Source organism: Anas acuta, chromosome 3 (assembly GCF_963932015.1).
Source record: "Anas acuta chromosome 3, bAnaAcu1.1, whole genome shotgun sequence".
NCBI lineage: Eukaryota > Metazoa > Chordata > Aves > Anseriformes > Anatidae > Anas > Anas acuta.
In genome coordinates, this window is record NC_088981.1 from 43618409 (window position 1) to 43639121 (window position 20713).

The window sequence follows — 20713 nt, forward strand, 5'->3', positions numbered from 1 at the left end:
AGTGCCCAACATGCTTCAGAGCAAGCTCTTCACTCCTCAGCACCGTTTGCCCGCCTGAGCAGCACCTTTGTGCTTCGCCAGCCTTTATTCCCCCACGACTAAACCGCCACGGGGCGTTCACAACTGCAGACTGTCAGAAGAAAGCCCCCATCCAGCGTTCTCGGGGGGGGGAATTATTTTAGGAAAGCCACGCTGCGTGTCCCGAGCGGTGAATGGGGCCGCCTCTCAGCACAGCGCCCGGTGCTCGGGGCGGGGGCGGTCGCGGCCGCGCCCCGTCAGCGTCGCCTCTCCGTGGTAACGGCCCGGCCGTTGGGCGCGGGGCCGCGGGGCCGCCTCGCCGTGAGGAGCCGGGGACATGGCCCCGGTGCTGCCGTGGCCCTGAGGCAGGATGGAAAGGGACGGGGCGCGGCGTTGCGCTGCGGGGAGAGGCAAAGCCGGTGTTGTCTGCGAAAAACACGCGGTGAGATCGCGGCTGTCGGCCCGCTTCGTGCAGCCGGCGTGCTGCCACCCCTACTGCGCCTTCCCGCTGAACAAAAGGGAGCTGTGCGTCTGGAGCACGGCCGGACAGGTAACAGCACAGGGTGGGAGAGGGAATCCCCAGGGCAGCAGTGAGAAAAAGGCGTGGGTCGGGAGACACAGGTTAATGTGAAAAGGAAAGAGTATGAATAATGCAATGAAAAACAATTTCCCACCACTTCCTACAAACAGACCGATTTCCAGCCACCCTCTGAGCAATCGCCACCATAGAAGACAACCCCTAACACCATCTTCTCACACTCCAGTTCTGTTGCAGAGCCTGATGTCACTGGTATGGGATATCCCTTTGGCCAGCTCGAGTCACCTGTCCCAGCTGCGTCAGCTCCCAGCTTCTTGCCTGCTCACAGACAGCTTGCTGGATGCTGTGGGGACAGGCTGGCAAAATGAGAAAGCCTTGAAAGCACTGTTCAGCAGCAGTTAAAATGTTGTGTATTGTCGTCACTAGTTTGGTCACAAAATCCAGAATGGCACCATACAAACTAGTGTGAGGGATGTTTACTTGGTCCCAGCCAGACCCAGTGCAGCTATATTGTAATTTATTAAGTGATTTTGGAGCAATAAAGAAAAATGAGTTTGGAACAATTTTGTTAATTGCTCAAACATTATCCGTTTATAATTTTGCACTGTTTGTAATGTTAATTTGAAGTGACTCATTTAACTCTTCTTTATGTACGTTTGTCAGCCACTACATTTGTTAGGACATCAGCACTCGGTTTCTGCACTGTCGTTTGGAAATAAATCCGAGCCACTTCTTCTCTGCTCTGCTTCCCGTGAGTGCGTGATCGTGTGGAATCTGGCTGAATGTGCGCAGAAAGAGCAAGAAGGTAGAGTATCAGCTACCTACCCACCACAGGGGCAGCGCGGCACAGCCGGGAACTGGCCGTGGTCCTGGCCATGGAGCTGGGCACTGCTCAGCAGCTGGTGGGCCGCTGGGAGCCTGGTACAGCTGGGGAAAAACGAGTAAGCAGCAGCAACAACAGAGACCTCGGTGTATAGACCTGTCAGAGAAAACTCAGAGAAGCACTGTGAAGACAGGTTTTACCACTGTGCCACAAAAGGGACACTGACATTATAAGCATGCCAGCACTGCTTAACTAAGCATGCAATGACAAAATCACTAAATGCTAACTTTTCTAGAATATGTGCAGAACTAGTGTGCTCCATCTTGCTTTGTCTGGTCCTTCCTCTCCTGCCTCTGAAACACTGTTGTGTGTATGTGTGTGTGAAAGAGAGACGTGCAAGTATCTGATCTAGGAGGGGAGTGCATGAGTGAAGTATGGTGAGAAGTCACAAAAAATGCGCATGTTCTAATGTCCTGAACACCAGTGAGGGTTGGAGCCTCAACAGATGGAGTTTGATTCTAGGAAGCAGTGCTAACTCCACTTTGAGCTTAAATTGACTGGGAAGTAGAGGAATAACAAAAGAGAATGAAAGAGATCAAGACCCCCAAAGTCCAAAAAAATATTAATATAGTGTGAGAGTTGGGAATCATTATGGACCTCTTTTGGAGCCTCTATTGTGAAAGAGTGGTGTGGTGTTGTCCATCACTACTAAAAATTTCATAGATTTGCCTATGATTAAATGTGTGGGAGTAGTGTCTTGTACTCTGATCCACACTGAATTCTACATATTATGAAAATAAATGTTGTAAAGAAATATCAACATTTGAAGTACTTTAGTAATACCTGTCATCACTACATCTGAATCCATATAAGTGTAACACAGAGAATCAAAGCACAATTCAGGGAGTGGGCGTGAAATGGGACTAAGAATTATGGGGAAAACAAAAATGGAAGATAGGTATAGGCAGCAAAAGGCAGACAGTATGGGTAGTTTTAATACAAAGACATCTGAGAGCGAGATTCAATGCTGCTAGACTTCCTTCTTCCCCTGTTCTCTATCCACAGGCTCTTCAGCAGAAGCTGTATAGTCTTTGTCACCACAGACTGTACTCTCTGCACAATTTTGGCCTACTTTTTCTTGCCATATTTTTAACAAATATATCAAGGTAGTTAAGGAATTCTTTGTGTGATCCATCTCTCCATTCTGATAGACCTTGACACATTAATCTGCTGTAAAAGACTCCACAGCATTTGGGGTAAAAACAAGAAATGGACAATCTATAGCTGTTGTGACTCTTCTAGTTAATCTTCTGCCTATGAAATCCTAAAATTTAACAAGATATCCAAAGCCTCTTCACATCGTTAAAAGTAGCATCATAAAGTACAAATCTGTAAAAGCCAACCTGCTAGAACCACTGAGATGGTTGATTTTGTGTTCAATTGTCTTCAATTTTGTGTTGAAGAGAGGGATGAAACATGAACCTGTTCTCAAAGCTATCATCAAACTGCTTATCTTCATCATCAAACTGCTATGATTTTTAGTGACATACCCCCTCCTTTAACCCTTTCCCACTGAGGAATTAAAATCAAGATAAGGAAAGTCCCCCTTGCTTAGTGGCTGAGTGGCTGAAATACTCACCCAGAAGAAATATTTTTCAAACCTCTGTTCTGCTGGGCTTGAATCAGGATTCCTTACCTCCAAAATGAACATGTCACTACTGGGTTCTCTGGGCTCATCACCCTACTCCAAAAATCCTGTCCGTGGCAGTTTTCAATGAAAATATAATTTGATCAGCACACTTATTATTAGTATCTCAGAGAGCACCAGATATTGTCTAGGCAACGAGGCAGATGGAGAAATCCTGGTGCATAGTTTTGTGCTTTGCTTTCCAATAGCCTGGGATTGGACTAGATGATCTTTAAAGGTCCCTTCCAAACTGTTTTACAAGTCTCTGATTATTAAACTCTGTTATTTTGTACATCTTCCTGACAGATGCTGGCATAGGTGTGTGGTTAGGTAACTGTTGTGCAATGTTTCTGAGAATCAAACTTCACTAGAGTTTTAGAATTTATTGAGTCTTAATAAAATTTCTGCAGGGATAACACCTCAAGGAATTATTATTGGAACTCTTTTGGGAATAGTGCTTCATGTAAGGTTTAGTCCAGATGATCAACAAGTGGCAGTATGTGCTGAAAATCGGATCTACGTGTTAAGTGCAAAGGTGAGATACCATTCTTTTTAGCTATGTTGATATTGCTCCTTTAGCTTATTATAATGATACAGTTGTGTCAGAATAATTAATCAAATTCAGTCATCTTCTCATATACATGAAAATAAGTATTAACTAATGCTTTATAATGAATCATATACTGGATAAGAGACTAGAATAAAAAGTTGAAACAATACCTCAATAACTTAGAAGTAGAAAACATTCTGACAATATCTGAAAAATTACTCCTACATCATTCATTTTGAAGAAGCAAATGTAGCATTTAGTGTTTTTGCCAGCAGAATGATATAAAGGGCTGCATTTGGCTTAAGAAAAATCTTACTGAATTTATATTTTGAACACAAATCTGATATTTTTAATAATAATTATTAATTATTAAAAGCTTGAACTAATTGTCAGTTTTTGTTTTAAATCTGATTTGTTTTTGTTTTGGCTAAACTTATCACAGAATGAAGCTATACTAGCTGAATTGAATGGTCACCTGGGTCCAGTTACTGCTGCTGAATTTTGCACATGGCAGAGAAATGTGCTTATATCAGTGTCTGAAGACAGAAGCTTTAAGGCAAGGAAATTGTAGAGCTGCACTTTAAAAGATATATAGTGAATTTTTGAAGTAAAGTTGTCTTTTTTCTTTACAAATGTTTACTGCAAGTTAAGCAAAAATCATCTTTGACTTTGTAGAAATCATGACATTGTTCTTAAGAGATGCTAGGGAAATTATTATATATGTGTATAATATTATATATATATATAATATAATATAAATTAAATTATATATATTATATATAAATATAATATATACATTATATATATATATAATTTAAAAATATATCCCTCTATATCCCTCTAAACATAGCCCAACATTTGATTCAACATGCTGAAGTAAAAGCAGATTTTGCTGTTTTTTTTGTAAACAGCATTTTTTGTTATGTAAAGTGCAAATTTACATATATTTATTTTTAAATTTAATTTTTATGGATCTCTGAGAAAATGCTGGTTTGATTTTTGTCCTTGTCTTGAACAAAGAAAATGCAAAGATTGAATTAGAATTTTAGGAAATAATAATTCTGACTTTCTGATTGTTTCTTATTTAGTTTACATTGACTGAATAAATTAAATAAAGGTGAAAATGACTAAAGAAAAGCTCTTTATGATCTTTCTTATGATTTTGATGAAGAATTGATAAATTAAACAAAGTTCTAAAGATAAGGTGTTTTCACCCGGATAAAAATTGGGACTAAAATGACAATCAGATGAAAAAATCTGTCAAGTCTATCAAATAATTTAGTAAGACTGTCTTTCTACTTTATTTGCCCTGACTTATTTTGCAGGTTAGGGGCAATTCTCTAAGGGCAGCAACACTGGAGTCTATGGTAGTTGGCTCCAGTGGTTACAGGACACAGGACATCCAAAGCCTCATGCTGCCCTAGTCCTTTTACCAGGGTAAAGAACTGCAATGGGTGAGAATCTCTTCAGATAAAATGAAAAACAAAATCTAGGAAGCAGCTTTTTAGTAGAATATTGAAGCATGAACAAAGCAAAAAGCTTGGGAGATATACAAAGGCACACAGCCATGTTTGGAGCGCAGGGGCTGTCTGGCTGCAATGCTTTTAATCTATGCTGTGATAGCTATTGTAAACGTAGTAGAAGAAATTGTGTTGAGGAAGGCTTGTAGGAGTAGCAGCATGAGAGGAGAGTTTTGTTTTTATTTAGCTTTCTTAGTCAACATAATGATGAAAGCTGATTTTTTTTTGTGAATATATAGATCATAATAATTAGCATTATTACTACTAATAATCTCTTATTGTAGGGCCCAATAGCAAAATTGTGAAATCATGCAAACTTCCTGTGTGAAATCTAGAACAAGTTCAAGTGTATGTCTTTACATTATTTTAGCTTAACTTTCAAGATCTCTTAACTTCTGATTGCTTTGTGTATCCATACCAGGTGGGTTTCCTTATCAGTTAAACAAACGTGAACATGGGGTGAAAAACAAAACAACAGCTGCTGAAAATAACCTTACTGTATTGTATCAAGGGTTGCGTTTCCCTGTTTTCACCACTTGATGGCCTTTAAGTTTGTGTTTTCCTCAAAGATCTAAGTAGATGCCTATCTTTATTTATTTATTATTTCCCCCTAAAGGTATGGGAGTATTCTACTGGTCTGTTAATATATCAGTCAGGAATATTAACAGGTAATTTTTATTTTTATGTACCTTTTCATAACATCTGTCTTTGACAATAAAATAAATTCATTATAGATGTATTTAGTTGAGCTAGTCAAAATATTTCTAATAAATTATATGCTAGTAAATATATTGTCCTTTAAAGCCATTTCTTTTCAGGGTAGATAGTTTTAGTGTACTTTCATAAGCATTTCTGTTTGTACAGGGAGTGCATATAACTCTTGGCAATTAGTGAGATATACAAATAGGAGCTCTTTTGTTTTGTAGATACAGCTCCACTCTCTATAGACTTTCTTTCTTTCAAGTTTTGTATATGACATGAAAGGACATTTTGTGTACCATAGGTAGATTTATTAACAGGGTCTCTAGCTAAAGGCATACATTGACTTTAAAAATGTCAGTGACTTTTGTGGAAAGAGAACGAAAGGAATGAAGAGGAATACAAACATCTCTAGTGCAGCAAGGACATGCCTCGCCAATAAAATGTCTCCTGAAGTAACAGATAGTTTTCACTGGGACCTGCTTAAACTCTGTGCTCATTGTTCCTGCTTATGGTGCAGCTAGTACAGGTTGGAGCATACTTTGACTAGAGACAACAGGTGCATGGGAGTTAGTTTTTAGTCTTTGTTAATTATTATTATTATTATTCATCGTATCATCATCATTATCATTATTATCATTATTATGATACGATAATATATTATTATTATTACTATTATTATTATTATTATTACTATTATTATTAAAATAATAATAATAATAATAATAATAATAATAATAATTATTATTATTATTATTATTATTATTATTATTATTATTATTATTATTATTATTATTATTATTATTATATGCCCAAAAGTAAACTAAGAGTTCTAACCACATGGTAGGAAAGGAGAGGAAGAAGGGAGACCACCCCCATTGCCTACACGTATGGCAATTGCAACACTTGAAAAGCTTTTTTTAACACTAATATCAAGGTTTGCAGGTAAAAGGCCATGAGAATAATTGTGTAGGAGCAGCAAGGGAAAACTACTACTACAGGGGCTCTGAAAACCATTGCCATAGCAGCTTGGGTGAAAGCATGTGGAAAACCACTGTCATGGTAGTGATTTAGAAGGTTACCCAAAAGCACTGCCATGGCAACTTGGATGAAAGGCAGGCTGCAGACCTGCAAGTGGAAAGCCCATTGCAATGCAAAAGCAATGGCCCTTTGCAGCTGTAAGGATTGCAGTAAGGGTGTTGTTGTTTTTCACCTGTCCTTATCAATAGGAGGCAAGTTTTGAATTGCGTGTTTTAATAAAATATCTGATTTCTGTGTACTCTGGAAATAATTGCACCTCTTTTGGCGCAGCATATCCTTTGCAAAGCCTGCTAATTGATGAAAAAAGTAAACAGATTATCACTGGATGTGGTGACGGACAGGTAAGAATTAGACATAAAAATTAAACTCTGTATGACAAAACACTCACCTGTTATTAATTATCTGTCTAGCAAAAATCTTCACAATTTGCATACAAATGTTGAGTTGTTACAACAATTATTTTTGTAAGCATAATTCATTGCTTTGAGTATGAACCATGCGAGGTGTATAATACCTCTATTACATAATGTGATCTTCTTCCTGAAAACCAGGAAAGGTTTTAGAACTACAATCAGTAAGTACATAGCATGCGTACGCTGAGGGTCTATAAGTACATCCATTTTAATAGAAAAAAAGGTGTAAAACAGAATTGTACTTTTTTGGCCAATGGTTGAAACCCATGACAATAAATCAGAGAGGCCAGGATTTCAGTGTGGTGGAATTCTAAGCAAAATATGATAATGTGACTATGCATTTCAGCTGCTCTTTAATTTAATGTTGAGAATATATTTACCTGAGATTTTTCTATAGCATTTAAAGGCTACTCGTTGTTGTTTAAACACTTAACTATAGTGGTGCCTAAAAAGAAAAAGGTAAAAATGATATTTATTTCCATGGCTCAGTGAAAAATTGTGTGCACAATACCTTTGATTTTTAATTGTTAGAAATAATCTGTGAGAAGTGTTTTTCAAAGATTTAAACATGGGAATTAGACATGCAGTTTAAATTGACAGTGGCTTCTATTGCTGATATTGAAGATAACCATTGATGATCTTGGAATATAAATTCATAATTTAATTTCAGTCCAAGGTGAGATTCCAAATATAAAAAAAACATTAATTGTATCATATATAATGTATAAAAATATATTAATTACGTCTTTAGTATTGGACCTCTAGGTCTTATCCATGTAAGCTTTATGTTTAGTATCAAGAAGTTATTGCAATTATTTTTACTTTTTCTTGCAGCTCCGGATCTTCAGTTTAATCACTGATCATAATTACCGTTGTGTGGCACGTATTGACTTAAAGAAAGAGCAAGAGAAATTCTGTAATAAAATCTGGAAATCTGGCAAAGAATCAGGTAGCATAGTTCTTCCAAGATGCTGATATATTTCAATTATTATTGGTAATTGTGTGTGTGCCTTTGATACCATGAGAATTTATTATAAGTGATAGAGTTAATGAATCTCAATGACATGGAATTCTTACTGAAGCTGAGGTAAAGCATATTTAGGGGCTGTTGGTATATGGCTTTCAGAGTCACTTTTTGATATGAATGTACCTAGCTTCTACAAATCATTTTCAGTCCTTAAGTAAACTTTTCAGAATTTATTAAGTGTTTGAAAGAAAATAGTACTAAAAATAACACAGTATTGAGGAGAGCTGTTTCAAGAAGGCTGGCTCTTAGGCTACCTCCATCTTTTGAAATGGAAATTAATTGTGGTCTTACATGTATTTCATGCTACTTTACTATATTACTTCGAATCCTCTCTTAAATGCCATCCGTTTCCCTCATTTCATTGTTTTGTGCATAGATGGTATTGTTGATTGGCTGTCTTTAGGTGAAAGACAAAATAATTCCAAGCTTTGCAAAACAAACAGCGTGAGACCAGAAGGATCAGTGGAAACATCATTGTCTATCCTCCTAATTGAACACTGCGACTGCTCAGAATGTTTCTGTAACGAAGAAAACATGTAAGTCCATTAAAATATTACCAAGTATATGACTGGAATCTATTCCTAGGAGTTCCTGTTGGTTCTCAAAATACTTTCACTTCAATTTACTATTTCTTTTTTAATGTGACAGGTAAAACAGAGAATATATTCAGTCATCTGCAAGTTTTAGTGATCTACTCTTAGATAATATACAGAAAGTGATACAAAGTTAAAACAGGTTACTAGTCTGAAAAATAATTTTATGAAAATGGGAATATCCACTTTGGTATCTCTTGATACCAGCTGATCAGAACTAACAAGTTAAAAGTATTTAATTAGAATTAATAAGTCAAATTTATTTTTAGCTTCTGATGCAGTCGCTGCGTGCCTGTGTCAGTTTGCCTTCCTAATGTAAATGTTTAAACTTCATAGCCTGTCAGAGAGACAGACATTTCAAATCATGATGGTTCCTATGGAACTGGTTGGCCAAGTAAAGGATGTATATCTAAATTAAATCTTATATTGCAGCTCTTTCCTGGAGAGAAGTTTAACCTTATTAACAGACATCCAGGAGTCTATTCCAGATACGGTCACAATAAATGTTTCATAGAACAATTTGATTTTATTGTTATCTATAACTGGCACTTGGAAAAATTTCTCAGCCAAGTTGTGTTTCAGCAAATGTTTATTCCAGTCTTTGCTCTCAGGTGGGTTGTACAGGTATAGCTGATTAATACTCTGGTTAGATTTATAAACATTTTTGATAAAGAGAGAAGAAAAATATCCATCAGTCTTGGATCATTTTGTTTGACTTTATGTCAAATTGAGGTAATTATTTACAAACAGCTATTTCCATGATGCCCACATTTTCTACCTTAGAGAGGAAGGAAATGGTGAGTTCTGAGACATACATCTCAGACTTACTTGAATGGGATATCAGACCTCTAAGACCAAGAGAGGAATAATTACAGTCAATTTGTTTTAATGCTTGTATAATACCACTCTCAAATCTTGACAGCTTTACCTTCATGAAAACTATAGATTTGATTAGACCTCCTTAAACATGTCTAGTTTTCTAGCAATGAAGAATTCACTATGTCCCTGTGTAAGTTTTCCCAGTAACTGACTCATTCCATTCTACTTCTCATCTGAATTACTTGTGATGTACAGTTATTGGCTCTTTGTATGTTTTTTATTCTGGTAATCCAGAGCCAGCTATTATCAAGTTCCCTCCTTGCATAGCTACTTACAGGTCACTATCAAGTTATCTCCATACTTAATCCTGGATAAAATAGTTTGAGCCCTGTATAAGGCATATTTTCTGTACCTCATACCAATTTTTAACATTTTCTTTTGAACCTTTTCTGAACCTCAGTCTCACTTCTTTTTCAATGTCTTTTTTGGAAATGGTTGCCTGAAATAAATCCACACCAGTGGCTTAAGTAAAATAAACCACTGAATAGAAATACCCCTGTTAGCTCTCAATAGAGATAGCATTACTATTCTCCTGGTATTGCCTGGAACTGTACACCTGGCATTGTAAAGACTAATTAGCCTTTTAGCTATGGCATCAAGAACATTTTGTTCTGCTTCTAAACCACCATGATTTTTAAATTTTTACTATAAAAAAGTTTCACAATGGTTTGTTTTAAAAGTTTTGTGGTTAAAAGTAGTTTTCCGTTTGATTTTTAAATTATCGTGTGTTGTTTTTTTTTTTTTAGTAGAGGTTCAGATTCGTTTGAACAGTTGACCAGTCCTGGATTTTGCCACTTTTCCTGCCTGCAAAGAAATGCAAAAATCAAATGCTTCTGCAATACTGGTGTACAAAAATTTTATGGGTTTCATATTTCCCTAAGCTTTTTGAACGTGAATAATTTCATTGCAACAAATGACATTTTATTATTGTAAAGTCAGTGTGAAATCAACTTCCTGTGTATATAACTTGATATCATTTTTCCTAATAACTTGATAATACCACTTCTCACTGTATAAACATTTCAAAGAATTCACAAATTAATTCAGTCTGTATTTTCAGTATATGAAAGCAGTGCAAACCACAAATAAAACTATACAGAGCACAAAAAAAAAAAAAAGTATTAAACCACTGTGGTGACTCTTTTCATGCCAACCATCAACTTTGTGTTTTTCTATATCCTCATTTCAACTTTTGTGGTCTGACTTTGCAAATCAAATAGATAAGTGTACTCACTTCTATTTGCAAAAAATATTTAAATATTTATGACAGATCTTATTTACTGTGGCATCAAAACATTTTTAGTTTTTGAGAATGGCAACATTTATTTGGTATTATCAAGTTATGCTTGATAACGTTTTACTTCCGTGAGGGTGCTGACTGAAGCTGTAGCCAGTTGGTCTGCTCTGTGGTGTTGGCAAACACTGGATTTCATTACATAACTGCAATATTATGACCACTAGGCAAAGACTGATGCAGACAGTTGAAGCTTGCCTTTTTATTTTTTTCCCCTAATTTTTGCTGTTTCATCTCTTGTACTGTTGTAGTCTACCAAAACCACCTGAAGTTTCGCGTTTTTTTTTTTTTTTTCTGTGTTCATATTTCAGATGGTAAAAGTAAGGAAATATTTAGATTTACCTCTTCATTCGAATTTACTTTGTGTGCATACAGTGCTTTTACAGCATCTCCCAGCTCTTACAAACCACAGTAATTTTTGAAGTATATCCTATGCTGTTTTAGATTTGCCACGAGCAATTACATGAAATGAAGAATTGTGTTCTCTTCCTAGTTTTCAAAACTTCACAAAGTTTGATTGAAGATTTGTACTTTATCCTACAGATTTAAAAAACACTGCAGACTTAATAAATCACTCCAATAAAGATTTTATTGTTGTCATAGTGGAATTGGTAATGAGTATTATTGTATCTTGTAATAAGAATAGCTTCTTCATCACACTCACTTTTTTTTTTTTTTTTTTTTTTTATTAGACCTTACACCCTGAATACTAGCTATTTTTGGATAGGAACCTCTACTGGATTGTTAATTATTAATTTGACAACCTTTGAATTGGAAGCTTTTTTATGTTACAAAGGTATGATCATAAAGTATCTGACTACAACATAATTTTCTTGTCACCTGATATAAAAGTATAACAATTAGTTTACCAAATAGCATAATACAGTAGAAATGAAGTTTTTTTAAATATTTTATTTTAATATTTTATTTTTATATGTTTTTCTGTCATTGCTGACTTGTTTCAAAACATGTCACTGCTAGATTTCTGTAGTGGCTAGTGATGAATTTTTATCAAATTCCACAACCTAACTAGATGTTGTTCTACTCCTGCTTTACAATATGAAGCTTCTTAAACAAGCTAGAATGATATACAGTGAAAAGAGTGGGTTATGATGTTGTCAAGCTTGTGTAATTTTTTTATGTTTTAAATTTTTTTTTCCATTTTCAATATAAATACAATTCTATAGCACCATGTTCTTTTTGGTAAAGATTACAGTGGCCTAAGCATTCAGTTTGCTGTATCATGTGCATTAACTAAGAAGACAGTTAATGGAAAGGTAAGTATACATTAAACGTTGACTTAATGAATGTTTACATTTCCATTTTTTAATAAGCATTAATTCTGCATTTCATTTACAGATTAATGTACAACTTTGAGTTTTTTTTTTTTTTTTTTTTGTGAATTATACAGTAGTTTCTCTGGAGGTGCTTGATTCTTTATGGAGCTTAGTACTTTTAATAGCTGGGTAGTTTTAAAGCTCTCACAATTTGGATACTATCTGAAATGATTAATAAGAAAAAGTGAAGTGTTTTTTATAGTAGTTGGTGCGTACCTTGGACACTGAGAATGACCACTGTGGGAGCAGAGGCACTTCGTAAGGGAGAAAAGCGTATACATGTTGTTACACTTTTTTCTCAAGTAAATGCTGGGATGAACTGCTTCTGAATCCTTCCAAAAAAACCTGCTAATGCTATTTGAGTTGTGAGAAAAATTCTGTGGAAAATCACCAAAAGAGCTATTAAGGAAAATAAAGGTGATGTTTCTATGCTCCATTTTTTATATTAGTTTTCTTATAGAAGTGAGCTGAGCCTTGCTTCATATTTGACATAGCAGTGTTTTCTTTTAAAGAAGGCTCTCTCACTTAAGTAATTCACTTGTGTTAATCAGTTCTCAGTGTGTTCTCAGCATGACTCTGAAACCAGTCTTTCCTCCGTGTGTGACTCTTTTCTCATGACTCTTACTGCATAAATATCTGTATTGTAGAAGGTGGTGTGATTTCTGTGAGTGTTAGGTATGAAAGTCTGTTAGGGCACATATTTAAGCAGCATAAGCATATTTTTGAAGGAAAGCATTAAGCACTTTTTACTGCTTAAAACTCTGTGAGATGAAATTGATGGACATTTTTGAGTAATTTCATAAATGACACAAAATAATTCTCTACTACAAATGACTTAGAGCTTAAATTACAAAGTACATGGAGTGTTAGTTTGCAGTATAATTGCTGCAGGTTTTATGCGTGATCACCTCAATGTTTGAAGATGTGATTGCTGTGTTGGAGGTTAACCTTCCTGCATTGGTGAGATCTCAGCAGGGTGGTATTTTCATAAGAACAAGTGAGAAGAGTCTATCAGTCATTGCCAGGTACAGTATAACTTGAAGTGGTTTGTTTGTTTCTTTTTTTTTGTTTGTTTGTTTGTTTTCTTGCTTGCTGAGGGAGCACCCTGATCCATCATCCAGATTATTAGAATAGATGTTGAATAGGATTGGACCCAGTACTGGCCCCTGGAGTACTCCACTGGTTACTGGCCTCCAACTAGGCCTTGGCCACTGATCACTGCCCTCTGGGCCTGTCTGTTCAACCAGTTTTCAACCCCCTCACTGTGCTCATCCATCCCATACCTCATCAGCTTCTCTGTGAGAATCTTATGGGAGACAGTGTCAAAAGCCTTACTAAAGTCCACGTAGACTATATCCATTGCTTTCCCCTTGTCTACCAGTCCAGTCATTTCATCCCAGGAGTTCATTGGTCAAGTATCACATCCCCTGGTGAATCCATGGTGACTACTGATGACTCCTTCATGATCTTGGAAGTGGTTTTCAGGAAAATGCTGAGATCTTGAAGTCACTGGAAAATGTACAGTTTACAGCGAAGAGAAGTGAAGATTTCAGTGCTTGTAACATCACCACTTAGAATTCAAAGAAATGAGATTTTAACCTGTAAATGCACTGGCCTGTGAATATAGTCTGGACTGAGGCTTGCTTATGCTTCTGGGTATCTGAAATAAGTGATACACTCCAAAAAGCGCACTGGTATCGCACACATACACACAAATAACTAAAAAGTTTTGACACCTTTTCCTAATCTGTTGCTTTTGTCCATTGCATTGATTGATTTGTGGTTTTGGCTTTATAACTTAGGTGTTCTTTGTCGCCAGAATCTCCATTGCGTAAAGGTTTAAATAAAAGCAAAAAGGAACCTTCTAGGAAAACACTTGGTAAGTGTAAAACAATTTTGATATTAACTAATAATGTTATATATTTTAAAACAATAACTGACTCCACTATGTGGTGCCTATTATAATGAATATATTGATTTCTCTTATACTCGGCATTTTATTTTTATTTCATTAGAAAGAATTTTATTCTTGTGCTGATATTTCATATCCCACATATGTATTTGTAGTGAATGGTAATATAGCATTTTTCTTCTTTTAAATATAATCCTCTGAGAACTTTGGGTTTTGAAATAGTTGAAATGTGTAGAAAGTTTACATTTTCCACAAGTATTTTCACAATATGTAATATATTTTTATGTATAAAAATTAATATATTTTTATACATAAATATAATATATTTATATATTTATATGTATTCTATATATTATATATATACATAATATATATTATATATTATATAAATATTTTTATATATATTATATAAATAAATTTATATAAAAATATATTATATTTTCTTTCTTAATTCTAATAACATGTTTTGATTAATTTTATCCTGAAGAGTCTTCTGTTAATACCTGTAAGATTAGAAAGTTTTGCCTCAGGTTCCTGATATTTGACTAAAAACCAAACATCAGACTTCCAGTTGCTGTGGGAGCACATGTAGCTTCTTTGCTTAACAATAGCAAAACTAAGTCCAGAAAATAGACAGAATATATATGTTTTTCATCATCAACTTTTCTTTAGAAAAGATAGAATATTACCGCTAGCTGTAGATGTGTAGAATAATCTATTTTGATTATATTGATTGTACTTCATGTACGTGCTAGAATGTCAAAGGTTATGTTTTTAGTTTTGTTTGATATTTTGAGAATGCATCTACAATGTTTTAGCTAGAATTCCAGCCTGCTTCTGAAACCCAGCACTGATGCCAGTTTTACTCTCATTGACATGTCTCATTCAGATAGTTTAGGTGCTGTAAGGAAATAAATCTATTATTGCAAGTGGTGTTGGGAGTTCCGCAGGAAGGACCCTTTTTTGCCTCTTCACTACTTAGAAAGAGAGGATAGCTGGTGGGAGTTGAAGGCGCATCTATCCTCAGCATAGGTGAATGTGCTCACAAGATCACTGCCAATGCACCTGAAGTTTTCCTCTGGGAATATGAACAAGTTTTCCCCTTTTACATCATTTATGTAATTAGTTTGTTTCTGCTGATAGGAAATGCTAATAATTTAGTTTTGATTGGAGGCTGAGGCTTCTCAGGACAGCAGCATAACTGCAGCTTTTATTAATGACTTCTGAAGCCACATAAAAGAACAAACATTTATTTGTACCTGCCAGTCTGTTTATTAAAAATCTTTGGATTTGTTCTATGTTACAAATATAGGGCGTGAATAGATTATAACTAGTGCTTATAAAATCTAAGCATAAAATAGGCAATTACAAAACAAATTTGTGAGTCAATGATGAAAAAAAATCCTCAGAACAGTATTTTTGTTAGTTCAAAGTTTAGAGAAGTTCCTACTTAATACTATTGGAGAAGGGATATTATTCAAAGGAACAGCTTATATTTCTTTCCTTTTCTCAATATTCACTATTTTAGAATAATTGTTCATAAATATGCTTTGTAACATAAAGAGACATTAAAAATTGCTAGAGCAGAAGTTTAACTGTGCATCTAAAAACTTGTAAAAATATAATGTTAAGAAACACTTTAATAAATATTAAGTTACTTTACTATAGGTGTGAAAAGCACTGTGAAAGATCAGCCATTGGTTTTCCATTATAAAATTCAGTCATCAGGATATACAGCAGCACCACGGTGAGTAGATATGTTAGTATTTTAGCTGTTTTACTGGTGTATATTTTATCACATAATAGGTATGTGTAGTCTCACCACTGTGAAATTAATGACCCATAAAAGGTAGATATTATATTAACAAACAAAATATTTTAAAAAATGTGTTGTAAAAGAAACGTTTTACAGCTTTTGATCGGTGTCTTGAAATGAAAATTTCTGTGTACGTTTGCATAGTGCCTGTTTCCAAGTACTATGTCACATCCCATTTAGCTCTTTCCCTCATTCTACACATACAGAGTATTCTCATGTCAACATACAGAGAAGTACGTCTTTCATTTCATCTTAGCCATCTGTTGAGATGGGCTATGTTACAATTTTGTGAGTTGTATAACCTCTCCTTGCTGGTGTGGTATTGTCTTTGAAGAACTTTTTGGTAGTGGTTGTTTTTTAGGAGCATCTAAAATCTCTTGTGAAATAGTTCTCTGAAAGTTGCTGTAACTTTGCCTATGTCCTTTGGATGCTTGCAAAGGTTTCTCTTGGGATGAACAGTTCACTCAGATGGAATGAGCAGTGTTGTGCTAGAGTTCCCCAGAGAAATGGAGATTTTATGTCTGTGTCTCAAAGCTCATGGTGATCCTAGACAAGGCACTTCATTTTTGGTATGGATTATGCTGGACAGTACCATTCTTGTGTATTATAACTGTTATAGCATAAATATAATGGTGCAAGGTATTATATGAGAAATTATCCTTATTTTGGATTCAAGTGGGTGTTGGAACTGAGACATGAAGCCTGTCAGCAGTAGACTTGTGTACGTTTTAAGTGGTCTGGGGAAAAAAAACACTTAGGTTTACAATTTTAGCTACTGGGAGCTCTGGTTTTATATTCCGAGAACAACTATTAGAGGCTGGGACCTCAAAATAAATGTAATGACTTTGAAATGATGGACCCATTTTTGCTGGGGTCCATGATTCCTGAATGTGTTGTGTGTGTTCCTGGTTCAGTGAATATACAGACTGTGTTGTCTTCTCTCTTCAGTTTCTCTAAACCTGAAAGCTTTAGGTAAGATAGGATGAACTTGAGCACTGGACTCTGTTAGTTCAGGAAAGATCTATTCACCTCATCCCTAATTTTGTGACATAGAATTTCCTTGTTTTATCAAACTCACCATTTAAGTGTTCATTGAGAACATATCTTGAAATGTTCCTTCATCAAAAAATCAGTGTCAGAGGAAACTAAATCTGGCTTAAGGGCTTCTATAAGATTGTACCCTCGTCTCTTGTGTCTTGTTTGTTTACTTGTTAGTTGAAAGAGTTCTTGGTTGTGTGCCATCATTGTGATGATGCGTAGGAAAGTTAATTCATAACTTCATACCTTTCATTCATCCCACCCACCAGAGTCGTCCCTGGGAAACATTCTGAGTTGCTTTCTAACAGGGTGTCAGACTTCCACCTTATCCCAAAAAATCACCTTTGTTGTTTCACCTGATTTTTTTTTAAATGATTATTATTTGTTGAAACTGGTGTTGCTATATGAAGAGTTGTGCTGCACTTGCTGGCTTTATGTTTTGTCAACTCAAAACTTACCTTCCCCTTTCAGTTGTTCCAGTTTTCCTTCAAAATCTGTACTAGGCATTCTCTCTCTTTTTTGAAACTCTTCTCATTTCTTCAGTCTGCAGAAAGAAATATCTGAGGACTTTATGAGAATGGATTTTGGCCTTCAGAATGCTTTATCCAAAAAGTAACTCACAGAAAGCAGAACTTATCTATAAATTTCAGCATTAGATCATTAAAGATACCTTTATCATTCATTGTGCACATTATCTTACCTACTGATGTTAGTAGAAGGCATAAATAGTAAGAAGGAACTAGGGTTATATTTTGTTTGAAACAAACTGTTTCTCTTTCATGAAACATTTAATGTTTCATATAGGAGAGTCTCTGTTCTTTCTTGTAGAATGACCATGTTTTCTCCAAATACTAACCTGAAGAAAAATTATATATCAAAGCGGAAGACCAGTGTTGAATGGTAGGTAACCTAGCAACTGCATTAGAAGAAGAACAAATTAAAATGAGTTCTGTCATAAATATTATTTGTAACTGCTACTCTCATGGGAACGCTTTAGTTAGGAGTATCAATAGAACTAAAATGCTTTGTAAATTTGCTACAGAATGGCTGTAACAAGTGATTCACGTGATCAGATTGACAATTAAAACTGATTAAGTCTTATGCAGAAAATCTACACATTTATTTTACTTGGATTTTTTGTTGCTAGACAGTAAAATAGGTGTTAATTATGGTTGGAGGCAAAGTCCCAACAAGATCTTAACCTGCAATTCTAGTCAGAAAAGCAATGGAATGTGGCAAGGTGAGACTTAATGATTTCCTATCATGTGCCTCATTCACTCCTAAAATCAAGTATAATCAAGCTCTTTTATTTATACAGAGATTGCATAATGATACAGTTTGGCCAGTGGATTCATGATCACTGTGGATACAAAGAGCTAATATTTTTTTAGAGCTGGCACTTTTAATTTGTGTGGTACATTAAATGGGGATATCACACACATTTTTTTCTCTTTCCACCAAAATTCTACAAAATAGTCATTGTTCTTTGTAGTACAAACATAAAAATAAAGATTGATGAATGCAATTTTTCTTTTTCTTCTTAAACTCTTAAAAAATTAATAGATGGTGTCTGAGTTTTTATATTCCTTGCACACATACGTAAGCCTTTAGATGAGCATTTCAGATGATTTTCAATATTGGTTTGCATTATTTTGTGATAGATTAAGCTACTTAGCACTTACTGTTTTGTTTAATATGTTGTTAAATAGATAAGTGTCACTCTTGCTTTTATATATATATGGACATATTTTTTCATATTGCTTACTGTCACAAGGTAGTTTGTGTTCTTAAAATAATTTCACTAGTTAATTATAAATCTTAAAAAGTTTGATTTTCTGTAAAATTCCATGTTAATTCTTGATTTTATGAATTTATAGCAGTTATAGAAGTTAAGTATGACAATTTTTAATTTGTTCTGTCCCTTATCCTGGATTTAACATAAATTCAGGGAATATAACATAATATTCAGGGAATATTTACATAAAGATACTTACAATAACTCCCCAAATAACATTTAGTTCATAATTGAAATGACATACTACTGGTTTTAGGTATCTCAATATTTTTCCTCTCTTTCTCTCTTTCCCTTCTTTGAAGTACACGTAAAGAATATCCTTTGGAAAGTTCTCCTCCAATCAACTATGAGAGAGAGATATCTGTTACTTGTAAACCAACCCCAATCTCTTGCATTCAGTATTCCGGTATGTATAGGTGTTATAAAAGGTACTCTTGGTTCCTTGTGCAGACAGAAAAACAAAATTTGTGTAATGTGGTTTATTAAGGCCATGGATTTGCTAGGCAAATTCCCAGAAAACTCTGGCATCTACTGTCTGGTCATAATTTTTTACCTTGCAAATGCATGCAAGCTGCTTACATGTATGCAAAAGGATTGTTATTCCTCTCCGACTTACATCTTGTTTGCTTTTGGACTCGTTCTATCACTTTTCCATTACAACTTGAAAATTAGTCTAATACATTCTTTCATTAAGGAAGTTTATCTTCTGAGACATTTCTTTAGTGTTGTTAGAGTGTATTAGAGGCTGAAATTCTTTTTAAAGATAATCAGAATACTTCTATTTTTTATGTAAAAAATATTCAATTGTTATATATAAACATGCTAAAAAAGAATTGTTGAATATAATCCAAAGAAGAGTATTTTTCTTAACTGCTTTGGAAAAGTGAGTCTTGTCATAGGTTTAGTCATTTCCAATCCATATAAATAATACTATATAAAAATAACTTCCTAGTTCAGCAATCAAATGTATCACCAAGTATATAAATATGATTATAAGCTTGCAAAGATGTGTTCTGTTATTGTTACAGGTCTTTAAAATATGTTATATTGTCTTTAAAAAGTTATTGAGAGTGACTAATGTGTGCTTTTTTAATACATGTGAAAAGGTGACGTAACTTCTAATATGAAGATACAGAAAAATGAGTGTAAATCAGAAAATAGATTTATATGACTGCTAAAAATTTATGCACTGAAAATGTTTAGTACTTTTCTTTTGGTAAAAAGTGAATTTCTGCCATGTGATGAATAACTATTGTGTGAATGTCAGGAACAAAATAAATTAATATGTGTACAAATTCCTACCAAATTCTGCAGTGTGAGTTTATGACATTCATACAAAAAATGTTTTAAATGTGAAATGAATATCTAGTGTGTGTTTTGTTGTAGCAGCATGTGATTTTTATGAATGAAAGAACAGCACATTATATCCTTGTTGCTTTCAAACTTAAATCATCAGAATCTCTTTATAGGGGATGGAGGGCAGCTGGCTTGCGGGCTGGTTGACAAGACTATACTGATATTCGATGCCAATCTCACCGATACGTGTAATGTTTTTTCAGGTAAACTTATGAATTACATAATTAAAAGGATAGTATACAATTGTGTTTAACCTAAAGTGGTGTATTAATTAAACAATTCTACTTACATTACCCTGAGAAGAATGGGGGCGGGAGATGCTTCTGATTCAAGAAGCATAAATTATTTCTCTGACTGGTTAATTTTGCTCTAGAATT

At 34.8% G+C, this 20713-nt stretch overlaps 1 protein-coding gene across 1 annotated transcript in view; it reads left to right on the forward strand.

Moving 5' to 3' along the window:
* Nucleotides 1-331: 331 nt before the first annotated feature.
* WDR27 (WD repeat domain 27) overlaps nt 332-20713 on the forward strand; it is a 122410-nt gene continuing 102028 nt past the window's right edge. The window contains exons 1-16 of the mRNA XM_068676862.1: nt 332-568; nt 1220-1361; nt 3477-3601; nt 4059-4172; nt 5753-5804; nt 7147-7217; nt 8124-8238; nt 8720-8852; nt 11775-11878; nt 12292-12359; nt 13311-13444; nt 14222-14298; nt 16000-16078; nt 18014-18085; nt 19283-19386; nt 20450-20539. Coding sequence (XP_068532963.1) covers nt 389-568; nt 1220-1361; nt 3477-3601; nt 4059-4172; nt 5753-5804; nt 7147-7217; nt 8124-8238; nt 8720-8852; nt 11775-11878; nt 12292-12359; nt 13311-13444; nt 14222-14298; nt 16000-16078; nt 18014-18085; nt 19283-19386; nt 20450-20539 — 1660 coding nt within the window. The 5' untranslated portion in view covers nt 332-388. The remainder of the gene's footprint in view (nt 569-1219; nt 1362-3476; nt 3602-4058; nt 4173-5752; nt 5805-7146; nt 7218-8123; nt 8239-8719; nt 8853-11774; nt 11879-12291; nt 12360-13310; nt 13445-14221; nt 14299-15999; nt 16079-18013; nt 18086-19282; nt 19387-20449; nt 20540-20713) is intronic.